Consider the following 22394-nt stretch of genomic DNA (forward strand, 5'->3'; position numbering starts at 1 on the left):
TGTATACCTGTGTTTGTAGAATTATTTGTGTGATCATTCTGTGTGTTTGAAGGTGTACGAGCTGACCCTACACTACACGCAGCACTGGGATCACAATGTGGTCACAGCTGCTCTGGAGCTCCTGCAGCAGGTGTTCAGGACTCCTCCGCCAGAGCTTTTGCACATGCTCATCACTCCCGGCAGCATTCTACATGCCAGTGTGTTTCGACAGGACACTGAAAACCGGGCGCGTTCTGGGAGCATCCTTGAGCTCATTGGTAATCGCATCAATCATTTGGGACTGTGTGTTATAATACTTGTTATCCCTGCTGTGATAATGATAAAGGTGATGTGATAAAGGCCTTTAAGTATTTACATAAACACCCTGCACTGGGGACATGACTGCATCTGCTTCAGGTCGCTTATAACTCATTCACTCATACTGACCTTGCCGGAAATCAGTCAGCCAACCTGTGTTGGTGCTTCACTCTAGTTTCTGCTCTGGTCTGTGTTTGTGGCCTTTTTCTTTGCGCCTTGGCTAATTTTCTCTCATCTTCAATTAATTGTTTCTGTTTCCTACAAGTCTTTTCTGAGCTTTTGCTGCTTTTCTCCTCCTCACCTGCTGTTTCTGCTTCCTGTTTTCCTGACATTTGCAGCAGGGGGAGGGTCTTCCTGCAGTCCACTCCTTCTCAGGAAACAGAGAGGTGACTAGTCTATTTATCTCCTCTGCTCACCTCTGACCTCTCACTGATGTTTCAGCTGGGGCTTGGGCAAATTTATCTTTGATTGACTCACTTAAAGCGGTGGTTTCAGCTCTAAATTCTTGATATGTTGTCAGTTTTACACATACAGTATTTCCTTGCATTCATGTGGAGGTAAATTGCCCACCACCTACGTTTTAGGTTTTTCCCCTCTTAATTTGAATTTAATGCTGATATCTCTTGTTGACAAAAATTATATTATTTGCAGGTAAAATGCTCTCTGGGGAGGAAGATGCGTTGGAGGATGACCCTGAGAGGACTGAGGTCACGACCGGCGCCTTCACAGGTGAGATGCACCCACCAGGCTTCTGTAAAGTAATAAGCAAGCGTGGCAATCCTAATTACTTACTTAATTTCACCAATGTGAAATTAGATGCCACTACCCCAGGAAAACCATGTGTGTTTTTTGTGACTTAAGCATCAGTTGTAGGTGCAGATGGCTCATCTGCGGCCCAGGTGGACATCATCACCGAGCAGCCACGCTCCTCCCAACACACTCTGCAACCCGGTGACTCTGTGGACCTCAGTGCCTCCTCAGAACAGGGCGGCGGTGGAGGCGGGACATCTGCATCAGGCACCCCAGAGTCACCCAATGACAATGAGGAGGAAATGCTGAGTCAGAGCTCCAGTGGTGGAGCCAACGTTACACCAGAAACAGCTGACTACACCACACCGGAGAACGCCACTCCAGAGGGTGGACCCTTAGGAGAAGGAGGGCCACTCCTAGGCACTAATGATCGCTCACTTCCACCCAGCGACTCCTCTCAGACCACCACAGAGGGACCGGACTCGGCTGTCACCCCTTCAGACGTAGCAGAACTGGTCAGTGTGGCTGTGTGGGCATGCGAGTCAGATATAATTTGGTTAGAGATTATAGCCTGAAAATACTTTACTTTTGCCTGTTTGTGCAAAATACAGAGAATAGTGTGCTTCCCTAGACAATTAAAGATTTAATTACCATGTGAGGCTGTAATTAACTATGAACTCTAATGTCTCTAATGGCATTGTTTTCAGTTTAAAAATAATGCTACATGCCACAGAATTGGGATTTGTAGAATGGACCAAATTTTGCTACCTTTCCTCTCATTTTTTGAAGCATTAGAGGGACCATATCAGTGGTTTCGCATGTCTCAGATAATTGATTGCAAATGTCTTGACTGGAGACTTTTTCAGCATAAAATGTGGATTATACCAGCTGTTGCAAATGCTGTCCCAGGATAGTATAGGTTTGGGTAGAGGATAAGTTCTCATCCTGAAAACCATTGTTGAAAGTCACATACTCTCCTATCAGGCTCTTAGGAGCAGCATGATTTTCTGTGTCCTTTTGTGTTCCTAGTCATGACATTCCTTTAAATTTGTAATTTTTGGCTATTGGACTGATGATGTGGTCCATCTGTTTCTGATGTAATCATACTCAGCCACTTTTCGGGAAATAAATTCCTTCTTGGCAGCCAAACATGTTAGTCAGGTTGGAACTGGGCGATCTTTTCAGAAGATCATATGATGATATTTTAGGGTAGAATCACAATCCATGATCTAAAGCTCAATTCTTCCTGCAGATTAGATGTTAATGATGATTCATTGTGCGTATGGTTGCCTGGATACAAACATTCTTACTTGAACTCAAGGCTAAAGCCCCAACTCCAGATCTTTGCACTCTATCTTTGCTTATATATATATATTTTTTTATACAAGACCTGACTGCACTTGGATCTCCGCTGCTTTGAAGCTTCCTTTGAAAGTTCAGTTGCTGCTAATCAGATGGCCATGTCCCATCTTGTGTGTCCCTTAGTGTAGACTGGCCAGGTCAATTTTAGTTCCCTCTGCTGTGAGTCTCTCCAATGCCAATGTCTTCGAGTGCAGCTGGTGATTCTAGTTGTCTATCTAATCACAGATAGACAAGGACAAGTGTCACCAGCTGCAGTAAAGCTGGAGTTTGTATGCAGGATGAGTGGCTCACTGGAGAGTAGTGCTGGACCTGAACATTTGGTCGTTACGGTGGTATCCGAATATAAATTTTGAGATCCGAATATTTGCGCCGCTAATATTTGCTATTCAGGTCAGCTCTACTGCAGAAGCAGCTTAATGACACCAAGCATCAAAACAACGGCAACCTGCCAAAAAATATCATGTGGGTAACACTGAAGAAACTCCCTATTGGAGAAATAATAAAGTTAAAAAAAACTATAATTGCACTTTGTTAACATAATAGGCTGATTCTGTAACACGAGGATGGATGTTCACTCCATTTATATACAGCCGCTAATATGTACATAACTGTTTAGTCCTTGCCCTTAAGATGACTGAGCATTTTTAAATGTCATTTTAAGACAAAAATAGTATCTTTATATTCTTATTTTTTGGGGGTAATGTGTTGAACTACATGCAAACCACTTGTGTGGAACTTTAACATCTTGCATGTTAGATACACTATAGTTTTATATTTTCATAACTGCTCTTTCAAACACATTGGAAGAAGTGTTGTGTTACACCTTCAAGTCCATCATTTGGAGGGTAGCAGGTCAACATGACTTGTCTTCCACAAATCAGAAAAACGCCTCCATTCTAACAATTCTACCTCTATGGTCTCGCCCCCTCTCCTTTACCTCCTCCTTACTTCGTCGCAGTCGCGCACTCCATTGCCACGGGTGATTGAGCCATCCCCACCCTCGCCAACTTCCACAGAGGGTCCCGATGCCACAGACAGCGACTCCTCTGTCTACACTGCTTCCTCTTCATCGTCTTCTTTCTCTTTCACCTCTTCTTCCTCCTTCTATGCCACCTCCTCCTCTAGCACTAGTGACAAGGTCAGCCAATTGGATGCTTTGAACAGAGCGGGAGAGGCTTGCTTGTCTCGAAACGTTTCGCTTTCCTTTTTCTTTCTTTCTCCTTTCCTTGGCTTGTTCGTCTCTCAACCCATGCACAAAATTTTCCCGGTTTGTTACCTTTTTCTCCCCCTCTCCTTGTCAGTGACAATACATGATGGATGCCCCTTTTTGTTTTCCTCGTTTCGAGTGATTTTCTCTCTAAAATTTTATGAATTTTGAAAGACTTTCGCAAAATCAAGCAACCCTAATACCCTGTGTGACTGGCTTGCAGTGAAGGCATGAAGATGAACTGTCCCTTAACTGTTTCCTTCAGGTTTCGTTCTCTCATATCATTTGGAGAGGCTGTGACGGGCTTTTGTTCCAGTAGAAGCTACACCTAGAGAATCAAACAGTATACAGTTTATATAATTTTTTTCAAGTGTACTCAATTTGTTCATTTTTCTAGGAAGAGATCTTGTCGCAAAAAATTTTTTTGCTAGACAGAGTTACAGATCACCTAAAAGTTGCATTTCAAAATAATTAAGGGGGAATTCATTTCAGAGTCAGAGTGGATCAAAAGCTTGCTCTTCCTCTGGATTGTGGCAACCATAATTGTAGAATTTCTCCGCTTTTTCCTGTACATCATTAATTTGCTGTAAATTGTGTTGACCCGAGCATGATTCAGTAGACCTTTAACAGGGGAATGTTTGCAGTTTTAGTCATTTGTTGTGCGCTGTCTTTGTCCTCAATCCAGTAAATCTAACTTAATGAGTCAAATCTTTATTGTTGCATGTGGTTTCCGTTCACAAACTGAAGCAATTTGTCACATTTTGTGTATTTGTAAAGATTTTTTTCCATTCTGAAGATGTTTGTCTCTTGTGTGTGTGCTTAAGGTCCTGGATGGCAGTGAGAGTCAGTACTCTGGGATGCAGATCGGAACACTACAAGATGAAGAGGATGAAGGAACAGCATCTTCCTCCCAAGAAGAACCCACAGAACCCTTCCTGCAGTCAGCACTGGGTATGTTTGTGTAAACAGCAATGCAGACAGACTCTGCTTATTGATAGAAGACCTTAATCAAGGTTTTTGTTTCTGTGTTGTGTGCAGCTCTGAGCAAACCCCACCTCTTTGAAGGCAGAGGTCACAACCGGCAGGGCTCAGACAGCAGCGTGGACCGCTTCATACCAAAGGACGAACCCGCTGAACCTGAACCTGATAATAAGGTACTTCCAGTTGTTTGCAATAGAAGTAGAGGTGAAAAAAAGTAAAATGACAACAGAATCCTCTATCTGATTATGTATCCTTTCTGCCTTATTATCAGCCATCACGAATAAAGGGTCCAATTGGACACTATACTGACCAAGGGGTGGAACCACTAGTGCACTGTGTACGACTTCTTGCTGCTTCCTTCTTGCTGACAGGCCAAAAAAATGGTGAGTGTCAATCAATGTATATCTAATATACATTTAAGAATACAGAAGAACAATAATTTCACTAATTTACTGGTTGAAATTACTGGTTGTAACAAAATACATTCAAATCTGAATACCTATTAAAAAGAAATGTTTACAAGAACTTTGGCCTGTGAAATCAAATCTCCCAACTGCAGAATACAATTGCACTGTTCAGGCCTCTGCTTTCATAAAATTTTCTCAGTCGTGCTTGTTTGCGCATGTTTCTGACATTTCTATTTGCCATTATTTATCTTCTTCAGGTTTGATTCCTGACAAAGAGGTGCGAGTAAGTGTGAAGGCCTTGGCAGTCAGCTGTGTTGGAGCAGCAGCGGCACTGCATCCCGAAGCCTTTTTTAATTCCCTCTATCTGGAGCCGCTGGACGGTATTCCAGTAGAAGGTAGGGGTCGCTAAAACTTACCATTACTGACCCATTTAGAATATACTCTACAGCTAATAGATAGCAAAATCTATTGTGAACAAAATTCTGCCTACAGTAGCCCTCATGGCATTGTGTCACAGTTTACAAATACAGTGTAGTCAATGAAGACAGTTTGGTAAGTGATTTGTGCACTAGAACAATGACAGAAAAACACTGAGTATGTCCCAATGCATAATCCGTCAAATGAATTATGCCAAAAATATCAAGATATCATCCTACATCCGATCTCATTTTGCACTATGCAAGCTGGCACAATTTTCTGGCCATTCTGATCCACAATCCTTGGCATAGCAGAACATTCACCTCAGTCTATCATGCAAGTAACAAGCCTAAGCTGCACTGAGTACTCAGGCGTATGACAGCTCATTTCACACTACAGACTGCAACAGACATTTGCACAAAGTGTACAGCACAATTTTATGACGAAGTAGTATGTCCCGATTTTATGCATCCTGCATACAACAGCAGGTGCTTGGTGGGTAGGATCTCACACTGACATTGTATTAGGAAGGAGAATTGAACACCGTGATGTAGTGAAGAAGGAATGTGCTATGGTGAAATGGATGAGGTAATAATGAAACAGCAATGCGCAAGTTTGAGATCTCAGATTGAATGTAGCTGTACAGGCATAAGATTTGATGCAGGTGTAAATTGTTGCAGGTAAATTAAACTGTTGATTAAACAAAATTGTTTGATCTACTACCAACACTGGCTATTTTGCATTTTGATAGACAATAATTTTAATTTCCACCTAGATTTTGGGTTGAGACGGTAGGAAAAGCACGTGGCCTGAGTACAGTTATATAGGAAAATATCAAGACTAAACTTACGCAGCTAAATAGAATTCCTGTTTTGATCTGCCAACACATCTTGTTTGAAAAAAGGCTTGTAGTACACTTGTCAGTTGCAAAATGCATAAATTGACACGTTTTTGTGTGCTGTTAACATTGTCTTTGACCATGTTCTCTTTCTCTGTACCCCTACAGAGCAGCAGTATATCAGTGATGTTCTGGGCCTCATAGACCATGGGGACCCCCAGATCAGAGGGGCCACAGCCATCCTCTGTGGAGCCATCATACAGGCCGCTCTCACCAAAACACGCTACAACATACACACTTGGCTGGCCAGTGTGAATAGTGCAACAGGTAATCCACTGTCCCTGGTGGACTTGGTGCCTTTGCTCCAAAAAGCTCTGAAAGACGAATCCTCTGTCACCTGCAAGTTGGCTTGTTCTGCAGTGAGGGTAAGATTAGATCCCTTTGAATGTGTCAGTTATCTGTACTCTGAGTGAATGTTTGTGAGTCTGACCTTTTTTCCTTTGTGTTTCAGCACTGCATCATGACGGTGTGCAGCAGTACACTGAGTGAGCTCGGCCTGCAGTTGGTAATAGATCTGTTTGCTCTGAGGGACTCCTCTTATTGGCTCGTTCGCACTGAGCTCTTGGAAACTCTGGCTGAATTGGATTTCCGGTACGATAAATTTTTCATCTTTCTGTTTTAAAGTCTCTAATATATACCTTAAAAATGCCTGTTAGATACAGTGTCTCATTTAAAATGAAATACCTGCCTTTGTATTGCATTACCTATATTGCCTAATATAGATTTTCATTCTTTCCTGTGTTTTAGATTAGTTAATTTCTTGGAGAGGAAAACTGAGGCTTTACACAAAGGAGGTCACCACTACACTGGGGTGAGTTCTCTTTTTTGTATGTCTTTGTTCAGTTATGGCATTATGTTTTTTGTAATTTCTTTAGTTTTGATCTGCCAATGGGACTCGAGATGGAAATTAGCCGTACGGCTACAACCTCTCATATTTACCTGGAAATGTACTTTAGTACAAACTGTCCCATTTAACAAAATAAGGTAAACATGAACAATCTGCATTCATTGCTGTGTAAAATGTCAGTCTTCAAATGTTTTTAAACATCCAACCACACATGTAGAATTTTTAGTTCTCAACATTCAGCTGCTGACAGCGGTCCTAAAATTCTTCTCATTCCCATGTCTAGCGTCTGCGACTGCAAGAAAGGGTCCTGAATGATGTGGTAATACGTCTGTTGGGAGATGATGATCCAAGAGTACGGCATGTGGCTGCTTCGGCTGTCAGCAGGTTCTTTATATCTAGTGTCTTTGCTAAGTCATGCATTCAGTACATGCTGGACTTCACTTTAATTACAGTTTTCTTGCCTCTCCCTTATTATCTTCTAAACTTTCTCTTGTCTCTGTGCCTGTCTCTTTACCAGACTGGTTCCCAGGTTGTTCTATGACTGTGATCAAGGCCAGGTGGATCCAGTGGTGGCGATAGCTCGGGACCAGAGTTCAGTCTACCTGCAGCTGCTTATGCATGAGACACAACCCCCCTCCCAGTTCACAGTTAGCACAATCACAAGGTACACATATGAACACTCTCTCTTGCTTTTTGTGTCACACCTAGGGTGCTATTAATGTCAGCTGTTCTCAATGTTATAGATCTGGTTTTTCTTCATGTCAGTCTATCTTATTATACTTTGGTGCAATCTCATTTTTAAGCCTTTAATGTATTTTCCATATGATCAGAACTAGTTTGATCTAAAAATTTTTAAGTGTTTGCAATTTCAAAACTGCTGTAGGAGACTGAAAACACGTTTTTTGTCTGCCAGAACATACCGAGGCTACAGTCTGTCCAACGCTGTGTCGGACGTCACATTGGAGAACAACTTGTCCAGAGTTGTTACTGCTGTCTCCCACGCTTTCACCTCATCTACCTCCAGAGCCCTGACTGTAAATTTCAGCGTAACACTGCTCTTTTTTGCCTGCTTTGCAGCAAGTTCCTGGGGTGTATTGAATTTTATAACATACTAAAAACTATTCTTCTGTCTCTCTGCAGTTTGGCTGCTGTGAGGCCTTGTGCCTTCTGGCTTCAAATTTTCCAGTGGGCACTTGGAGCACAGGCTGGCACTGTGGCTATATTAGCTCCAGCAGCCACTTTTCTTCCCGTTCCAGTCTGAACCGCAGCAGGGGCAGAGCTCTTAGGTTTGTGTACCCTCTCTCACTCATGAATTAATTTTTTATTTCTTGATTTAATGCCATCCTAGTTGTAATTTTATTTTGAATGACATTAGTCTTGCTTTTCATTTCAATTCCTCTTTCTGTATATTCCCAATTATGTTCCATTCTGGTCCCCTCTGTTGTTCAGTTTGTCACAGCCCAGCAGTGCTGCAGCCTCTTCGACCACCTCATCTGCACCTGACACTGAGCGGAGGACTCTGACAGTAGGAATGGCCAACATGGTGCTCTCTTTACTCTCTTCTGCCTGGTTTCCACTGGATCTCTCAGCACATCAAGACGCACTCTTGCTTTCTGGCAACCTGCTTGCTGGTGGGTAATTTGCATGAAAATTTCCCCATATTTTTAATGTAGCTTGAAATTACATTCAGCTTTTTACTAAAGAAAAACTTTCCAATAGACATAGCCTGTTATTGACTAACCGATCTCTTAATCATGTTCCCAGCTGTAGCTCCTAAATGCATGCGCAACCCTTGGGCTGGAGAGGAGGAAGGCAGTAGCGGAAACACCAGTGGAGGTCCAAATAAGATGGAAGAGCCTTGGGCGGCGCTGTCGGAGCGCTCCCTGGTGGCAATGTTGGAGCAACTCTTCTCCCACCTGCTAAAGGTTCTCAACATCTGCGCCCATGTGTTGGATGACACACCACCAGGACCAGCAGTTAAGGCAAGTCTGAGGAGGGATTGTGTTATTTGGTTTGATTAGCTCATTGTCAAAGCAGATATTTCAGCCACATTTCACTTGCGTTTATCTACTGCAGGTTCGTGCACTGTATTGAGTTCAGTTTTTGTACTCTTGTTTCCTAATTTTCAGGCTGCTCTTCCCTCACTGAGCAACACCCCCTCCCTCAGTCCCATCCGTAGAAAAGGCAAGGAGAAGGAGGCTGCTGAGCCCAGTGCTGCCCCAATGAGCCCAAAGAAAAGCAATGAGGTCAACACAGGTACAAACACACCTCACCATCCTCCAACACAGTTACAGATCATCTGAGTATCTGAATATTTCATGAGTTGGTATTCGTGGTTGTTTTTGTGAGCAGGCAGACCAGCAGACAGCGCAGGGTCCACAGCAGTAAACAAATCCACCACCCTGGGCAGCTTCTACCATCTGCCCCCCTACCTCAAGCTCTATGATGTGCTCAAAGCTACACATGCCAACTACAGGGTCAGAACACTCATCATGGCAAAAAAGTGTTTTTACAAGGTTTTGTAGCCTGAAGGAGATGGTAGTAATGTATTTGTTCCCTCTTAGGTGACGTTGGACCTCCACAGCAGCCAGGAGAAGTTTGGAAGTTTCCTGCGTGCCACCTTAGATGTTCTGTCTCAGCTGCTTGAGCTGGCTACACTACATGACATTGGCAAGGTATAGAGGATTTTATCAGCTCTTTTGAACATTCAGTTGCTAATGTTAGTGGGATCAGGTTGTTGATGGTCTTTGGTAATTAGATTAGGTGATGGATGAAGTTGCTTCCTGGAATCAATAGAACATAATGTGTTTTATTTTCTCTTAGTGTGTGGAGGAAATCTTGGGATACCTCAAGTCCTGCTTCTCCAGAGAACCAACCATGGCTACTGTTTGTGTGCAACAGGTCAGTAATCTCTGTGTTTGTGCCTGAACTGTATGTTTCATTTTTTGGACTGTCACATTTATTGTGTGTGGCAGTCTTTATGGTTCTAGCACTGAGCAGTGTGCTACAATCAGTGCGACTCCACACAGAGTGAGGCTGGTTCCTGCCGACAGGGCCTGTAAAGTCATTGGTTTCCCTGTGCGATGGTTCCATACATTATTGCTGGGAAGTGAGAGTAGTATCTAAGAATTTATATCTGGTATGTGTCTTCTGGCAAAACTAATTCCCCAGTTCTCTGAAAAAACTAAGTAGAAGCAGCAAGGAAAAAAACTGTGACAAGGCCAGTTTTGAATGATAGAACAGCAGTTGAACTAATCTGTGATGCACCGTTTCATCTCAAAGGACTGAATTCAGTGATTAAAAATGTGACTGGAGCAAGAAATGCAGAGAAACTGCTTGGAGTTATCAAAGGATGAGATTTTCGTTATGTCCATCCTTATTATTACATCTGTGGTGTCAAGAGCTCAGTGGTCAAGTCACAGAATAGCAACGATGGAAAAATGTAATGATCTGATCAGTTTCAAAGATATGAGGATTTCCCATTGGTCTGCTTTAGCCAAGCTGTCTTCAGCCAGGATATCGTGACATGCATTTCCACCGCCTCGTGTGATGGGACAGGCCCACTGAGCTGAGATGGTCCTGCTTAGTAGCAGCGTTGGTCATATGTCAGATCATGACTATCATCTCCTCTTAGCCGTGTCCTTAGAAGCTGAACTCGTGTGCTTGTGCATTAGGCTACCAAGCACTCCCTGCTCTCAGTATTTTGTTGGTTCTGTGTTTACCTCTAGTTTAGTGATGCTATTCTTTAGTTAAAATAAGTTTAATCAATCAGATAAGACCATGGTCTGCACTAATTCACCAGATTAATTATAAATGTTGCATAGAGGAGTGGTACAAACTGAACTGACCGCTGTGAGCTTAAACATTTGTGATTTGTAAGAGGTTTATGAGACACCACTCCAACTTATTAGGTGTGAAGACTAAGTTGGAGAATCCAGTTGATGAGTTCAGCCGAAGTTGTATTGTTTTTTTAAAAAATTGTTTATTTAGTTTTAAATGGTATATTTTCAGTTTATTTCTTGCTCTCAAAATTGATGTCATATTCTGTAGTTGTTGAAGACCCTGTTTGGGACCAACCTGGCCTCCCAGTATGAGGGTGTCCTGAGTGGACCCAGCCGTTCCCAAGGCAAGGCTCTCCGTCTCGGCTCTTCTAGCCTCCGACCAGGCCTCTACCACTACTGCTTCATGGCTCCTTACACACACTTCACCCAGGCTCTGGCTGATGCTAGTCTTCGTAATATGGTGCAGGCTGAGCAGGAACAGGACACCTCTGGGTGAGCAGAAGTGACACATATCTCACATGGGAGCAAACGTTCACATTTGTGTGCATGAGAACCCATGCATCCAGATAAATACACACCAACAGGTTTGCATTGATTTGCACTATAGGATATAACAAAATTTACTTTCTTCCTCTCCGTGTTTTAAGATGGTTTGATGTGATGCAAAAAGCATCCAATCAGCTGAGGTCCAACATTGCAAATGCAACACGTAGCAGAGGAGATAAGGTACACTCGCATTGTCCTGCTGCTTTTTCCAAACTAAAATTGTGCTGTGAATTTCTAAAAACATGCTGTAGAACAAGATACCAAGTGTTGCTTATGTGGGCTACTGCTGTTCTGAAAGCTGTATTTTTCTCTCTGATTTCCCAGAATGCCATCCACAACCACATTCGGCTGTTTGAACCGCTGGTGATCAAAGCTTTGAAGCAGTACACCACCAGCACCTCTGTGGCCCTGCAGAGACAAGTGCTGGACCTTCTCGCCCAACTTGTGCAACTCAGAGTCAACTACTGCCTACTCGACTCAGATCAGGTAAAACCCACACATGCACATTTTTTTTCCTGAATTAAACTTCAAATTCTATAATTCACCTCACTTAGACATTTCTGTACATTTCAGGTCTTCATAGGCTTTGTTCTAAAGCAGTTTGAGTATATTGAAGTGGGACAGTTCCGGTAAGTTTTCTTCTTTCTCTGTCAGTAAATCCTGTATAACACCTATGTATGACATCTTTGTGGTTACATAAATTATTAAAACTTGATTCCACTTGCTGTGTGATAACTTTAATATTACAAAATTGTCCTGTGTACTAAAATAACTGTTATACTTCTCATACAGAGATTCTGAGGCCATCATTCCCAACATCTTTTTCTTCCTGGTGCTGCTGTCTTACGAGCGCTACCATTCCAAACAGATTATCAGCATCCCCAAAATTATCCAACTCTGTGATGGCATCATGGCCAGTGGCAGGAAGGCTGTCACACACGGTGAGAGAACACACCACACACAATCGTGTATTTCCCTTGTAAGAATTTTTCTTTTAGTCCACTAGCGATGATGCTAATTTCGTCTAGTTGTAAGGATGTTTTTATTGAGCTTCATAACTTCATAATGTTTTTCTTTGGTGGTAATGCTCCTCATAGTTAACAGAAATGCAATGACTGATATAGATGTACTTACTTTCCTTCTGCCTCCAGCTATTCCAGCCTTGCAGCCAATAGTTCATGACCTGTTTGTCTTGAGGGGCTCAAACAAAGCAGATGCAGGCAAAGAACTGGATACACAGAAAGAAGTGGTGGTTTCTATGCTGCTCAGGCTCGTACAGTACCATCAGGTATGGTTACAAGTTGATGCCAAGAGACACCACAAGTTAAAGTTTGTCAGACATTCCAGCTGCTCTTTTCTCTTCCTTACATGTACGTTCACCTGTGTATTGTAGGTGTTGGAGATGTTCATCCTTGTACTGCAGCAGTGTCACAAAGAGAATGAAGACAAGTGGAAGAGATTGTCCAGACAGATTGCTGATGTTATACTTCCCATGATTGCCAAGCAACAGGTAGGAAAATGTTTGCAGGTATATATTTGATTAGTCATCTACTTCATCTGGATGTTCAAACAGGTACATCATAGAAGTGTTTTCATAATGTATTTTTATGGTAATTTTGAAGTATTTCATCAGAAAAAGTTAGTTTGAACTTGTGGCGGGTTTTGACTTTTTCAACAGAGTGATAACGTGCATTATGGGAGATGGAAACACCTTTTTTCAATAAGTTGCGATGTGCCGAAGCTTTAACTCAAATGACAAATCAGCAGTTTTCACTTCTTTCAATGTGTGTAGTAAATGATGACTTGGCAGTTTGTATTTATTTCAGTATACATATTTGTACATTTGTCCCCACAGATGCATCTGGACTCTCCAGAGGCACTGGGAGTGTTAAACACACTGTTTGAGACTGTGGCGCCTTCCTCTCTCAGACCTGTAGACATGCTGCTCAAGAGTATGTTCACCATTCCAGTGACCATGGTGAGACATCTAAACTGAGATATAAACCACAATAGGCTCTCTACACCATGTGTACTTTTTAGCTGAGCAGTTTTTGAAATATTTTACGTGACTTGTTCCTCCAGGCGTCTGTAGCTACAGTCCAGCTGTGGGTTTCTGGTATCCTGGCAGTGCTCAGGGTACTAGTCTCCCAGTCCACTGAAGACATTGTCCTGTCCCGGGTCCATGAGCTCTCACTCTCCCCACATCTCCTCTCCTGCCACACAATCCGCCGCCTGCATCAGCAGAGCCTCTCCCCCAATGGCCAGCCTGCTGCTGACACACTCGCTAACCAAGAGGCTAATGGTGAATCACAAAAGGCTCCACCTGAGGAAACCTTTGCTCGGTTAGTGAGTGTATTTATTGTATGGCTGAGTTTCAGAACATATGGGAAGGAGGAATGTTACTGCTGCCACTTTGCTGTACTTTGCTCCCACATGTCTTTTTCTACTTTCCTTTATTCTTCTTCCACCTAAAATGTCTTATTCCCACCTCCGTGTAGGTTCCTCCTTCAGCTGGTAGGCGTGTTGCTGGATGACATTTCCACCAGGCAGGTTAAAGTGGACATTACTGAGCAGCAACACACTTTCTACTGCCAACAGCTGGGCACACTGCTCATGTGTCTCATACATGTCTTCAAAAGTGGTGAGAATATGTTGCTTTTGTATTTTTATGAGCGCGTCTTCTTCAAAAAGTGAATGATATGTCTTCCACTGCACTACATGTTTCTAAATGTGTGTGCTTTGAATGCAGTTTTTGAACAATATACATTTTCTTCTTTTTTGTGTTTCCAGGAATGTTTCGCAGGATCACAGCTGCAGCTAGCCGTCTCCTAAAGGGCGAGAGTGCTGGTGGACAGACGGGCGCTGACGCCAGTCTCTTCTACCCCTTAGAGGGTCTGAACAGCATGGTGCAGTGCCTCATCACCACTCACCCATCCCTGGTGCTCCTCTGGTGCCAGGTCCTCCTCATCATCAACTACACCAACTACTCCTGGTGGGCTGAGGTTCATCAGACACCCAAGTAAGAGAAGAGCGAGGAGACCCATACATGTCCAGTTTATTTTTGTACAGAATGAGTGGGTGCAATTCTCTCTAGGTGAACACAGAATTTACGAGACATATAGGATGAACTGCTTCTCAAGAGACAATTGGTATTTCTTGTAAATTAACTCCAAGTTACCGGTAAATTTGTAACTGAAACAAATTGCACAAAATCATAGCATTGTATGTTCTTTCCATCAATGCTGTCCCTGTCCTTTCTTTTCTTTCGATCAGAAGACACAGCCTTTCATGCACAAAGCTGCTAAGCCCACACTCCTCAGGGGAAGGTGAAGAGGACAAGCCTGAGTCCCAGTTAGCCATGGTCAACAGAGAGATTGTTCGCAGAGGAGCCCTAATCCTCTTCTGTGACTATGTGGTAAGACTACTAATAATGTTGGACAACACACTATGCTCATAAGTTAATCAAAAATATGCCAAAATACATTATTCCAATGTAGAAAACCTTGGTTACTTGAACATGTTAAAAATTACATTTACAAATGTCAAAACGGTACTAATGCTACTTTCTTGAACAAAGAAAGTAGTTTGTAACGGCAGGGCTGAAGTTTAAAATGCAAGAAAAAGTGTCCCAAACTCTGCATTGCCTTAAAGCACAACACCTAATTCTCTTTGCAAGCATCAGTTTTGCAAAGTGTCTCACTCTGGAAAAAACAACCAAAACCTTATACTTTATGGTACTGCCTTTTTAGTGTCAGAACCTCCATGACTCAGAGCATCTGACCTGGCTGATTGTTAACCACGTGCGTGACCTCATCAACCTTTCCCATGAGCCTCCAGTGCAGGACTTCATCAGCGCTGTCCACCGCAACTCAGCTGCCAGTGGCCTCTTTATCCAGGCCATTCAGTCCCGCTGCGACAACCTCACTACTGTAAGATAAAATCATTTTATTTGTCTGTTCTGCCTTTCCCACGTTTAATGTAATATTCTGTCATGTTTATATTATATTTTTGTTTCTTTCCTGCCTCCCTCCCTTTCTCTCCCATGCTTGTAGCCAACCATGTTGAAAAAGACTTTGCAGTGTTTGGAAGGTATCCACCTCAGTCAGTCTGGTTCTCTCCTGATGCTTTATGTGGACAAGCTGCTCAGTACACCCTTCAGGGTTTTGGCTCGCATGGTGGACACACTGGCATGTCGCAGGGTAGAGATGTTGCTGGCTGAGACACTACAGGTACAGTTCAGTGCTGCATGAATTGTCACATGGGAGTTTCCATGCAAGCTGAAGATGTGATAAATTATTTTGTGTCATATGAGATGTCAAAGGCTTATAAGACTAATACATCTCTATAAATGGATAAACACTGCTGGATACAAACTTCTTTCTGACAAATGGGGACGGGGGGTGGTTTGAATTTGTTATTTAGGAAAAAGTGTTAAAATATTGTACAGTTATGTTGTTTGTTTGTCATATCTCTAATTGTGTCTACCTTTTCACCTTTCAGAATAGTATAGCCCAGCTACCTCTGGAGGAACTGGACAGGATCCAAGAATACCTCCAGTCCAGTGGCTTGGCTCAGAGGTGAGATTGTAGTTTTGTTTTACTCCTGACTTTTGATAACTAGTCCTTGCTAAAATGGACTTGTATTTCCCACCTGCTCAGACTAGAGCCAAATATATGCAAGTTTGGGCAGTTTTTGTTGCCTGGGTTTTCCAATAATGCACACTTCTATTTAAAACTTTTCAAGCTGACTTAATGTAGTAAATAATTAGCTTAAAAACGTCAGTGTGTATATGTAGATTACAGGTACCAATTGTGGTATCTCAGACCAAGATATTTTGACATTATTTCAACAGCTAATATGGTATATCCTCTGCTCATTTCTGTCACAGGCATCAGAGGTTCTACTCCCTGCTGGACAGGTTCAGAGCTACTGTTGCTGACACTAACAGCCCCACCCCCCCGGTGACATCACACCCCCTAGATGGAGATCCACCCCCTGCCCCTGAACTGGTCATTGCAGATAAGGTAAGGAAATGGAGACTCAGGTTGTCTGTACAGTCTGACAAACCTGGATAACCAAGTAAATCTAAATCTCTGGCATCACAAAACTACTTCTGCTCCTCCTCCATTTCTGCAAAAAAGGAACCAAAATTGGATTATATATCTGTCTTGGATCTAATCTTTATTTTGTTTTTAGGAGTGGTATGTGGCTCTGGTGAAGTCTCAATGCTGTCTTCGTGGAGATGTTTCCCTGTTAGAGACAACAGAACTTCTTACCAAACTACCTCCCGCTGATATCTTCAACATCATGAGCTGCAAGGTAATGCAGATAAAATGGATAGCTAACATATTCAAACAAATTAAATTTTCTAGTAAAATATTTATTGTCATAAGCCATCTGCATAATAAAATGATAAATGGACTGCACTTACAAAGTATAGTGCTGTTTTACCCAGTCATTTTACCCTGTGATCAGTGGACAACCTGCTTTACAAACTGATCCACAACTGCTGCATGTGGATCTACTGATTACTTCACAACTGCAAAGTATTGTATGATTTCATCGTATAATAACATGTGGACTTTGACTTCTGTCATTTTCTTCCCAGGAGTTCAACCTTAGCCTGTTGTGTCCATGCCTGAGTATGGGAGTGCAGCGGTTAGCACGGGGTCAGGGGTCACTTTTGTTGGAGACAGCTTTGCAAGTGACCCTCGAGCAACTAGCAGGGGTCACTGGGTCACTTCCTGCCCCACACCAGTCCTTCCTGCCACCGCCCCAACCCCAACCCTACTGGGACCAACTGGGTGACGTTTATGGTGAGAGTAGGAGGGAGGGGCAGCATGGGTTAGAAGGATAGTTTGGTGGATGAACATGCATAAGTCAGTTCTGTAATTTTTTTAAATACAGTCTCTTGGAATTGGATTTATTTAACTAGCAAGTTTGATCTTTTCTAAGACCCTCATTTTTTTGCTTCTCTGCACATTGTACTGTTGCCTCTTTCAGATCAGTCAGGTTTCTACCCCAGGGTTTTGTCACTCTGCAGAGCACTGTCTCAGTATCTGCTGACTGTGAACCAGCTGCCTTCTTCATTACATATTCCCTCTGACAAAGAGCACCTCATTACCACTTTCACCTGCACTGCCACTGAGGTAAAAGACCATATATTAAACATGACATGTTTGTTAGCCTGTTGAGTGCTCCACACGGTGCTCCTAAATCAGAATAATCAAAAAGAAAGCATTTTTCATAGCTTAACATACTTAACAAGCTTACCTTGCCAAGCTAGTTGCTATTATTTAGCATATTATTCTTCCCGCTCTTTCACCAGGTTGTAGTGTGGCGTCTGCTCCAGAACCAATTGCCCCTGAGTGTGGACCTGCAGTGGGCTCTGTCCTGCCTGTGTCTGGCCCTGCAGCAGCCCTGCGTCTGGAACAAACTCTCCAAACCAGAGTACTCCACACACACATGCTCACTCATCTACTGCCTACGCCTCATTATTGTTGCAGGTAATGAGGACAGCATGATGTATTTGCATATGTCTTGTTATTAAATTTCGTCAAATGCCATGACTGCCTTGAGTCTGTAAGTTTCTTTGTTGATAAAACTGTTTCCCTTGGCTTTATAGTGGCTGTAAGCCCTGGTGACCAGCTGCTGCATCCAGAAAGAAAAAAGACAAAAGAAGAGAGAGATGCTGAAGGAGACCAAGTTGATTCACATGCTGCCCGTGAGAAATCATTTTGAAACTGAGTCAGATTGCTGAGTTGTTTTTTGTATTGTTTGTTTTTCAATGCTATGTCCTGCCACTCCACTTGATGCTTATTATCAAGTTTCTTTGTTGTGTTGTTGATCTCAAGTGAAAGTTCTAGGGGAATGTGAAAATTTCTCTGTGTTGCAGACATGTGCGAGTGGCAGGCATGTGAGATCATGGCAGAGCTGGTGGAAGGCCTGCAGAGCGTCCTTTCTCTGGGTCACCATAGAAACTGTGCGTTCCCCGCTTTTCTCACACCAACATTGCGCAACATTGTCATCAGTCTATCCCGGCTGCCTCTGGTCAATAGTTACACCCGAGTACCTCCACTGGTCAGTATTTAAAAGAAACAGTGCTGGCTGTTGGTACACATTCATGTATTTGTGTATTTGTTTAAATGCTATGTGTGTGTTCAGGTTTGGAAACTGGGCTGGTCCCCTCAGCCAGGAGGAGAGTTCGGCACAACGCTGCCAGAGATCCCTGTGGACTTCTTGCAGGAAAAGGACGTCTTCAGAGAGTTTCTCTACCGCATCAACACACTGGGTATAAAAAACACTTAAATACACTTGCAGTTGACGTTTCCTCACTCTATACAGCACCACATTACAATGATACTAATGTTACTATTTATTTTTATTTTTTTGTTGTGAATGTAAAACGTTTTCGCACTTGGTTTATGTTTAGGCTGGAGCAGCAGGACTCAGTTTGAGGAGACATGGGCCACTTTGCTGGGGGTGCTGGTCACCCAACCCATCACTATGGACCAGGAAGAGGAGACGCAGCAGGAGGTATGAACACAACTCAAAAAATATTTCACTTCTAAAAGCATGCTGACTGTTGGTAGTAGTCATAGAACAGCAGACTTCATCACTTGTGTATATGTACTTGTGTAATAGCTTACTTTGATGGATGCAAGCATCTATGTTTTTCATCTAGATGTACATAGATGCTTGTACATCTATGAAAATTTACTTGCAACATATGCAGAGAAACACTGCAACAAGTTGTGGGGAACTCATTCTCCTTCCGTGCCTTTCCTATCATCTGTATTTTTTAATCCGTTTGTTTCCAGGAGGACTTGGAGCGTACCCAGTTGAATGTGCTAGCAGTGCAGGCCATCACCAGCCTGGTGCTGAGTGCCATGACCCTGCCCACCGCTGGCAACCCTGCAGTCAGCTGTCTGGAACAGCAGCCTCGCAACAAGAGCCTCAAAGCCCTAGAAACACGGTAGCGATGTGACTGTTTTCTGTTTACTTTGTGGAAGCCTAAAATAAGCATGTGGTGAATGGATTGTTCTTTTGTGTGTCCAGGTTTGGAAGGAAACTTGCAGTGATTAGGGGTGAGGTGGAGAGAGAGATTCAGGCTCTTGTGTCAAAGAGAGACAATGTCCATACACACCACCCTTACCACGCCTGGGACCCTGTGCCCTCACTGTCAGCAGCCTCCACAGGTAACAGGAAAACCGCATTCACACACCCCTTAACCCCAGCTCCTGCACTGATATATGCTGCTAGTTTAATTTGATAGAGTGAGTCACCTTTTTTCTTATATTTGTTTCAGCAGGTACACTGATCAGCCATGAGAAACTGCTGCTTCAGATTAACACAGAGAGAGAAATGGGCAACATGGATTACAAACTGGGGCAGGTAAGCAAAACATGAGAAAGAGGAAGTGATAATGGGATGCTTGAGAAACAATATGTTGGATGAAGCTGGCGATATCAATGTCTAACCTGTATTTTAATTGGGCATTTCATTCCCAGGTCTCCATCCATTCAGTGTGGTTGGGCAACAACATCACTCCTCTGAGGGAGGAAGAATGGGGTGAGGATGAAGAAGATGAGGCAGACACTCCAGCACCCACCTCTCCACCAATATCGCCTATAAACTCTAGGTCAGACAAACGCACAACTGCACATTCATGTACTTTCTGCAGAGTTCAGGAGGTTCATTCACTGAGATAAGCATTCACACCCCCATCTACTGTCTGTCTTTGCTTTCAGGAAGCACCGTGCAGGGGTGGATATTCATTCATGCTCTCAGTTTCTCCTGGAGCTCTACAGCCAGTGGCTGATCCCTGGCTCTCCCAGTAACAGAAGGACCCCAACCATCCTCATCAGTGAAGTGGTCCGATCGGTGAGCTACGATGCACATGCTCTGTCTTTTTTCCATCTGTTCAGCCAGACATCTGAAGGGTTCACTCCGAAGCAAGTTTGATACAAGTTTGTTTTTGGTTTTTTTTGCATTAACTGGGTCGACAGAAAAACACAATCGGAGATAATATCACGGGGGTGGTGATATAAGGTTTATGAGGATAAAACTAAAAAGTGCTTTTACTGCAAATTCAAGAGAGAAATGCTGGTAGGAAATTGTTAATTGTGTAAGTTAATGTATTTCATTTTTCACTCGATGTCTGTTGCCCATTTGCCATGTCACTGCTGCCCATGAGAGCTCTTATACTTAATTCATTTGAACTTGGTACTCAAGAAGTGCCTTTAGGACTGACACTGTCCCATAATGGATCATTTTTGACCAAATCAAAGTGAAAATTCGTGTTATTGATGAAGTATTTTCTGTGAATACCAATGGGACTAATTAATTTTCTAATCTGTGCACTAATAGCTGCAGTACCAGCAGTGTAAAATAAACTTGGCAGGAGATCAGAACCAAACATAAAAACATTTATGCATTGTCTGCATCACCAACTGAACACATGTAGGTTCCCATGGCCACACAACACATACAGTTTGCCTCTTGTAAGTACATGCCTTTGTTCGGTAACATTACTAATGTGTAGCTTAACAGTCTTACAGGTATAACTTCCTCACTCCACTGAGAGTCTATATCACTCAGAGAGAATATGGTCATGAGTTGATGAAAGGGTAGTGCTTCTTATAGATGATGCAAATGCCAAACTCTTAACGGAACCGCTTGTGGAGCAGGTTAGCTGTGAAGCATCAGTTACCATGGTGATCTAGTAAGGTTGTAAGACGACCACCTTCCTGACATTGAAAATTTTGACATTGGGGTCAACATACTTGACTTTCCTGTTAATCTGGCTTCGAAGTACACCCGTCTGCTCATTCACATGAGTGAAAGATTGCTTACTATTCTTTGAAACTAAACAGTCTCACCCAAGTGTGTTCTCAAAGACTATAAGGCCCTCCACTCTTTAATTTCCAACACATTAAAAAATTATTTGAGGGGGAATAGGTCTAGCTGAAGTTTTTGGAATTTATTTTGTCTATTTTGCTTGTCTTTCTCTGCAGCTGCTGGCGGTGTCGGACCTGTTCACAGAGAGGAACCAGTTTGACATGATGTTCTCCACCCTGATGGAACTGCAGAAGCTCCACCCACCAGAGGATGAAATACTGAATCAATACCTGGTACCTGCCATCTGCAAGGCTGCTGCTGTTTTGGGCATGGTGAGTGGAGCTGTGTGTGATGGGATGCCTGAGGTGGTGGAAATTTGTATGTAGCAGTAGTGTACTATCTAAGTGATACTCTAATGTATAAAACATTTTAAAATGTATATTTTAGGATGCGAACATATATAACTCCAGAAAAACTGAACAGATATAATAGCACTATACCTGATACTTGTATTCAGTGTGAGAAGGGAAAAGTTACACTTTTACATTGTATTTGGCAATGTACGGAAATACAAAAATTCTGGCGAGAAGTGAAACAATGTATTCAAAATATTTTACAGATTCAAGTACCCTTAGTCCCACAGCTATTTATATTAGGTTTATATCCAGATAATTTGAAAATAAAATGAATCAACAAATATTTGTAGATTTAAGCATTATTAATGGCAAAGAGAGTAGTAGCCCTCTCATGGAAAAACATCAGAAGACCAAGAGTGAGCAGGTGGTTGTCTGAGCTATCTTCAACCCTCCCCTTCGAGAAAATTACTTATACAATAAAACACCAACAGCATCATTTTCATCAGATATGGGATCTTTTCATTTACTATGTTTCAAGAACAGATCTGTCATGTGCGATGGAAGAACCCGGGAACATGTAAACAGTGGCCCTCTGCAGTAATCAATAGGGTAGAAATGTGTGTTGTTTTTTTTCCCCTTTTTCCCGATATAGTGAATTGAAACAGACTATAACTCACTGACTTGATCCCCAACCAAGAATCTGA

The 22394-nt window shown here is 42.6% G+C and overlaps 1 protein-coding gene and 1 non-coding gene across 10 annotated transcripts in view; both read left to right on the plus strand.

Moving 5' to 3' along the window:
- Positions 1-22394, plus strand: part of htt (huntingtin) — a 34077-nt gene that overhangs the window by 4254 nt on the left and 7429 nt on the right. For 2 of the 9 annotated variants that reach the window (XM_055009751.1, XM_055009754.1), the window contains exons 9-60: positions 53-257; positions 636-683; positions 949-1026; positions 1159-1562; positions 3368-3547; positions 4441-4567; positions 4655-4770; positions 4869-4980; positions 5262-5399; positions 6428-6684; positions 6771-6910; positions 7067-7130; positions 7450-7550; positions 7684-7830; positions 8080-8200; positions 8307-8452; positions 8616-8797; positions 8931-9148; positions 9296-9422; positions 9519-9643; positions 9731-9841; positions 9990-10067; positions 11217-11440; positions 11596-11674; positions 11819-11980; positions 12068-12123; positions 12287-12435; positions 12646-12782; positions 12888-13004; positions 13350-13472; positions 13577-13836; positions 13993-14135; positions 14285-14513; positions 14768-14909; positions 15244-15423; positions 15547-15723; positions 15995-16071; positions 16383-16518; positions 16691-16813; positions 17103-17310; positions 17498-17643; positions 17823-18000; positions 18120-18218; positions 18390-18574; positions 18659-18785; positions 18927-19030; positions 19315-19469; positions 19553-19692; positions 19803-19888; positions 20005-20135; positions 20245-20377; positions 21511-21666. In XM_055009751.1, the coding sequence (XP_054865726.1) occupies positions 53-257; positions 636-683; positions 949-1026; positions 1159-1562; positions 3368-3547; positions 4441-4567; positions 4655-4770; positions 4869-4980; positions 5262-5399; positions 6428-6684; positions 6771-6910; positions 7067-7130; positions 7450-7550; positions 7684-7830; positions 8080-8200; positions 8307-8452; positions 8616-8797; positions 8931-9148; positions 9296-9422; positions 9519-9643; positions 9731-9841; positions 9990-10067; positions 11217-11440; positions 11596-11674; positions 11819-11980; positions 12068-12123; positions 12287-12435; positions 12646-12782; positions 12888-13004; positions 13350-13472; positions 13577-13836; positions 13993-14135; positions 14285-14513; positions 14768-14909; positions 15244-15423; positions 15547-15723; positions 15995-16071; positions 16383-16518; positions 16691-16813; positions 17103-17310; positions 17498-17643; positions 17823-18000; positions 18120-18218; positions 18390-18574; positions 18659-18785; positions 18927-19030; positions 19315-19469; positions 19553-19692; positions 19803-19888; positions 20005-20135; positions 20245-20377; positions 21511-21666 (7587 nt within the window). The remainder of the gene's footprint in view (positions 1-52; positions 258-635; positions 684-948; positions 1027-1158; positions 1563-3367; positions 3548-4440; positions 4568-4654; positions 4771-4868; positions 4981-5261; positions 5400-6427; positions 6685-6770; positions 6911-7066; positions 7131-7449; positions 7551-7683; positions 7831-8079; positions 8201-8306; positions 8453-8615; positions 8798-8930; positions 9149-9295; positions 9423-9518; positions 9644-9730; positions 9842-9989; positions 10068-11216; positions 11441-11595; positions 11675-11818; positions 11981-12067; positions 12124-12286; positions 12436-12645; positions 12783-12887; positions 13005-13349; positions 13473-13576; positions 13837-13992; positions 14136-14284; positions 14514-14767; positions 14910-15243; positions 15424-15546; positions 15724-15994; positions 16072-16382; positions 16519-16690; positions 16814-17102; positions 17311-17497; positions 17644-17822; positions 18001-18119; positions 18219-18389; positions 18575-18658; positions 18786-18926; positions 19031-19314; positions 19470-19552; positions 19693-19802; positions 19889-20004; positions 20136-20244; positions 20378-21510; positions 21667-22394) is intronic. The other 7 variants (XM_055009752.1, XM_055009755.1, XM_023268189.3 and 4 more) reach the window with 5 other exon arrangements.
- Positions 10135-10264, plus strand: LOC111567214 (small Cajal body-specific RNA 14). The gene has a single exon (XR_002746055.1). It is a non-coding gene; the product is annotated as a small Cajal body-specific RNA 14 (non-coding RNA).

Source organism: Amphiprion ocellaris, chromosome 4, assembly GCF_022539595.1.
Source record: "Amphiprion ocellaris isolate individual 3 ecotype Okinawa chromosome 4, ASM2253959v1, whole genome shotgun sequence".
NCBI classification, from domain to species: Eukaryota; Metazoa; Chordata; class Actinopteri; family Pomacentridae; genus Amphiprion; species Amphiprion ocellaris.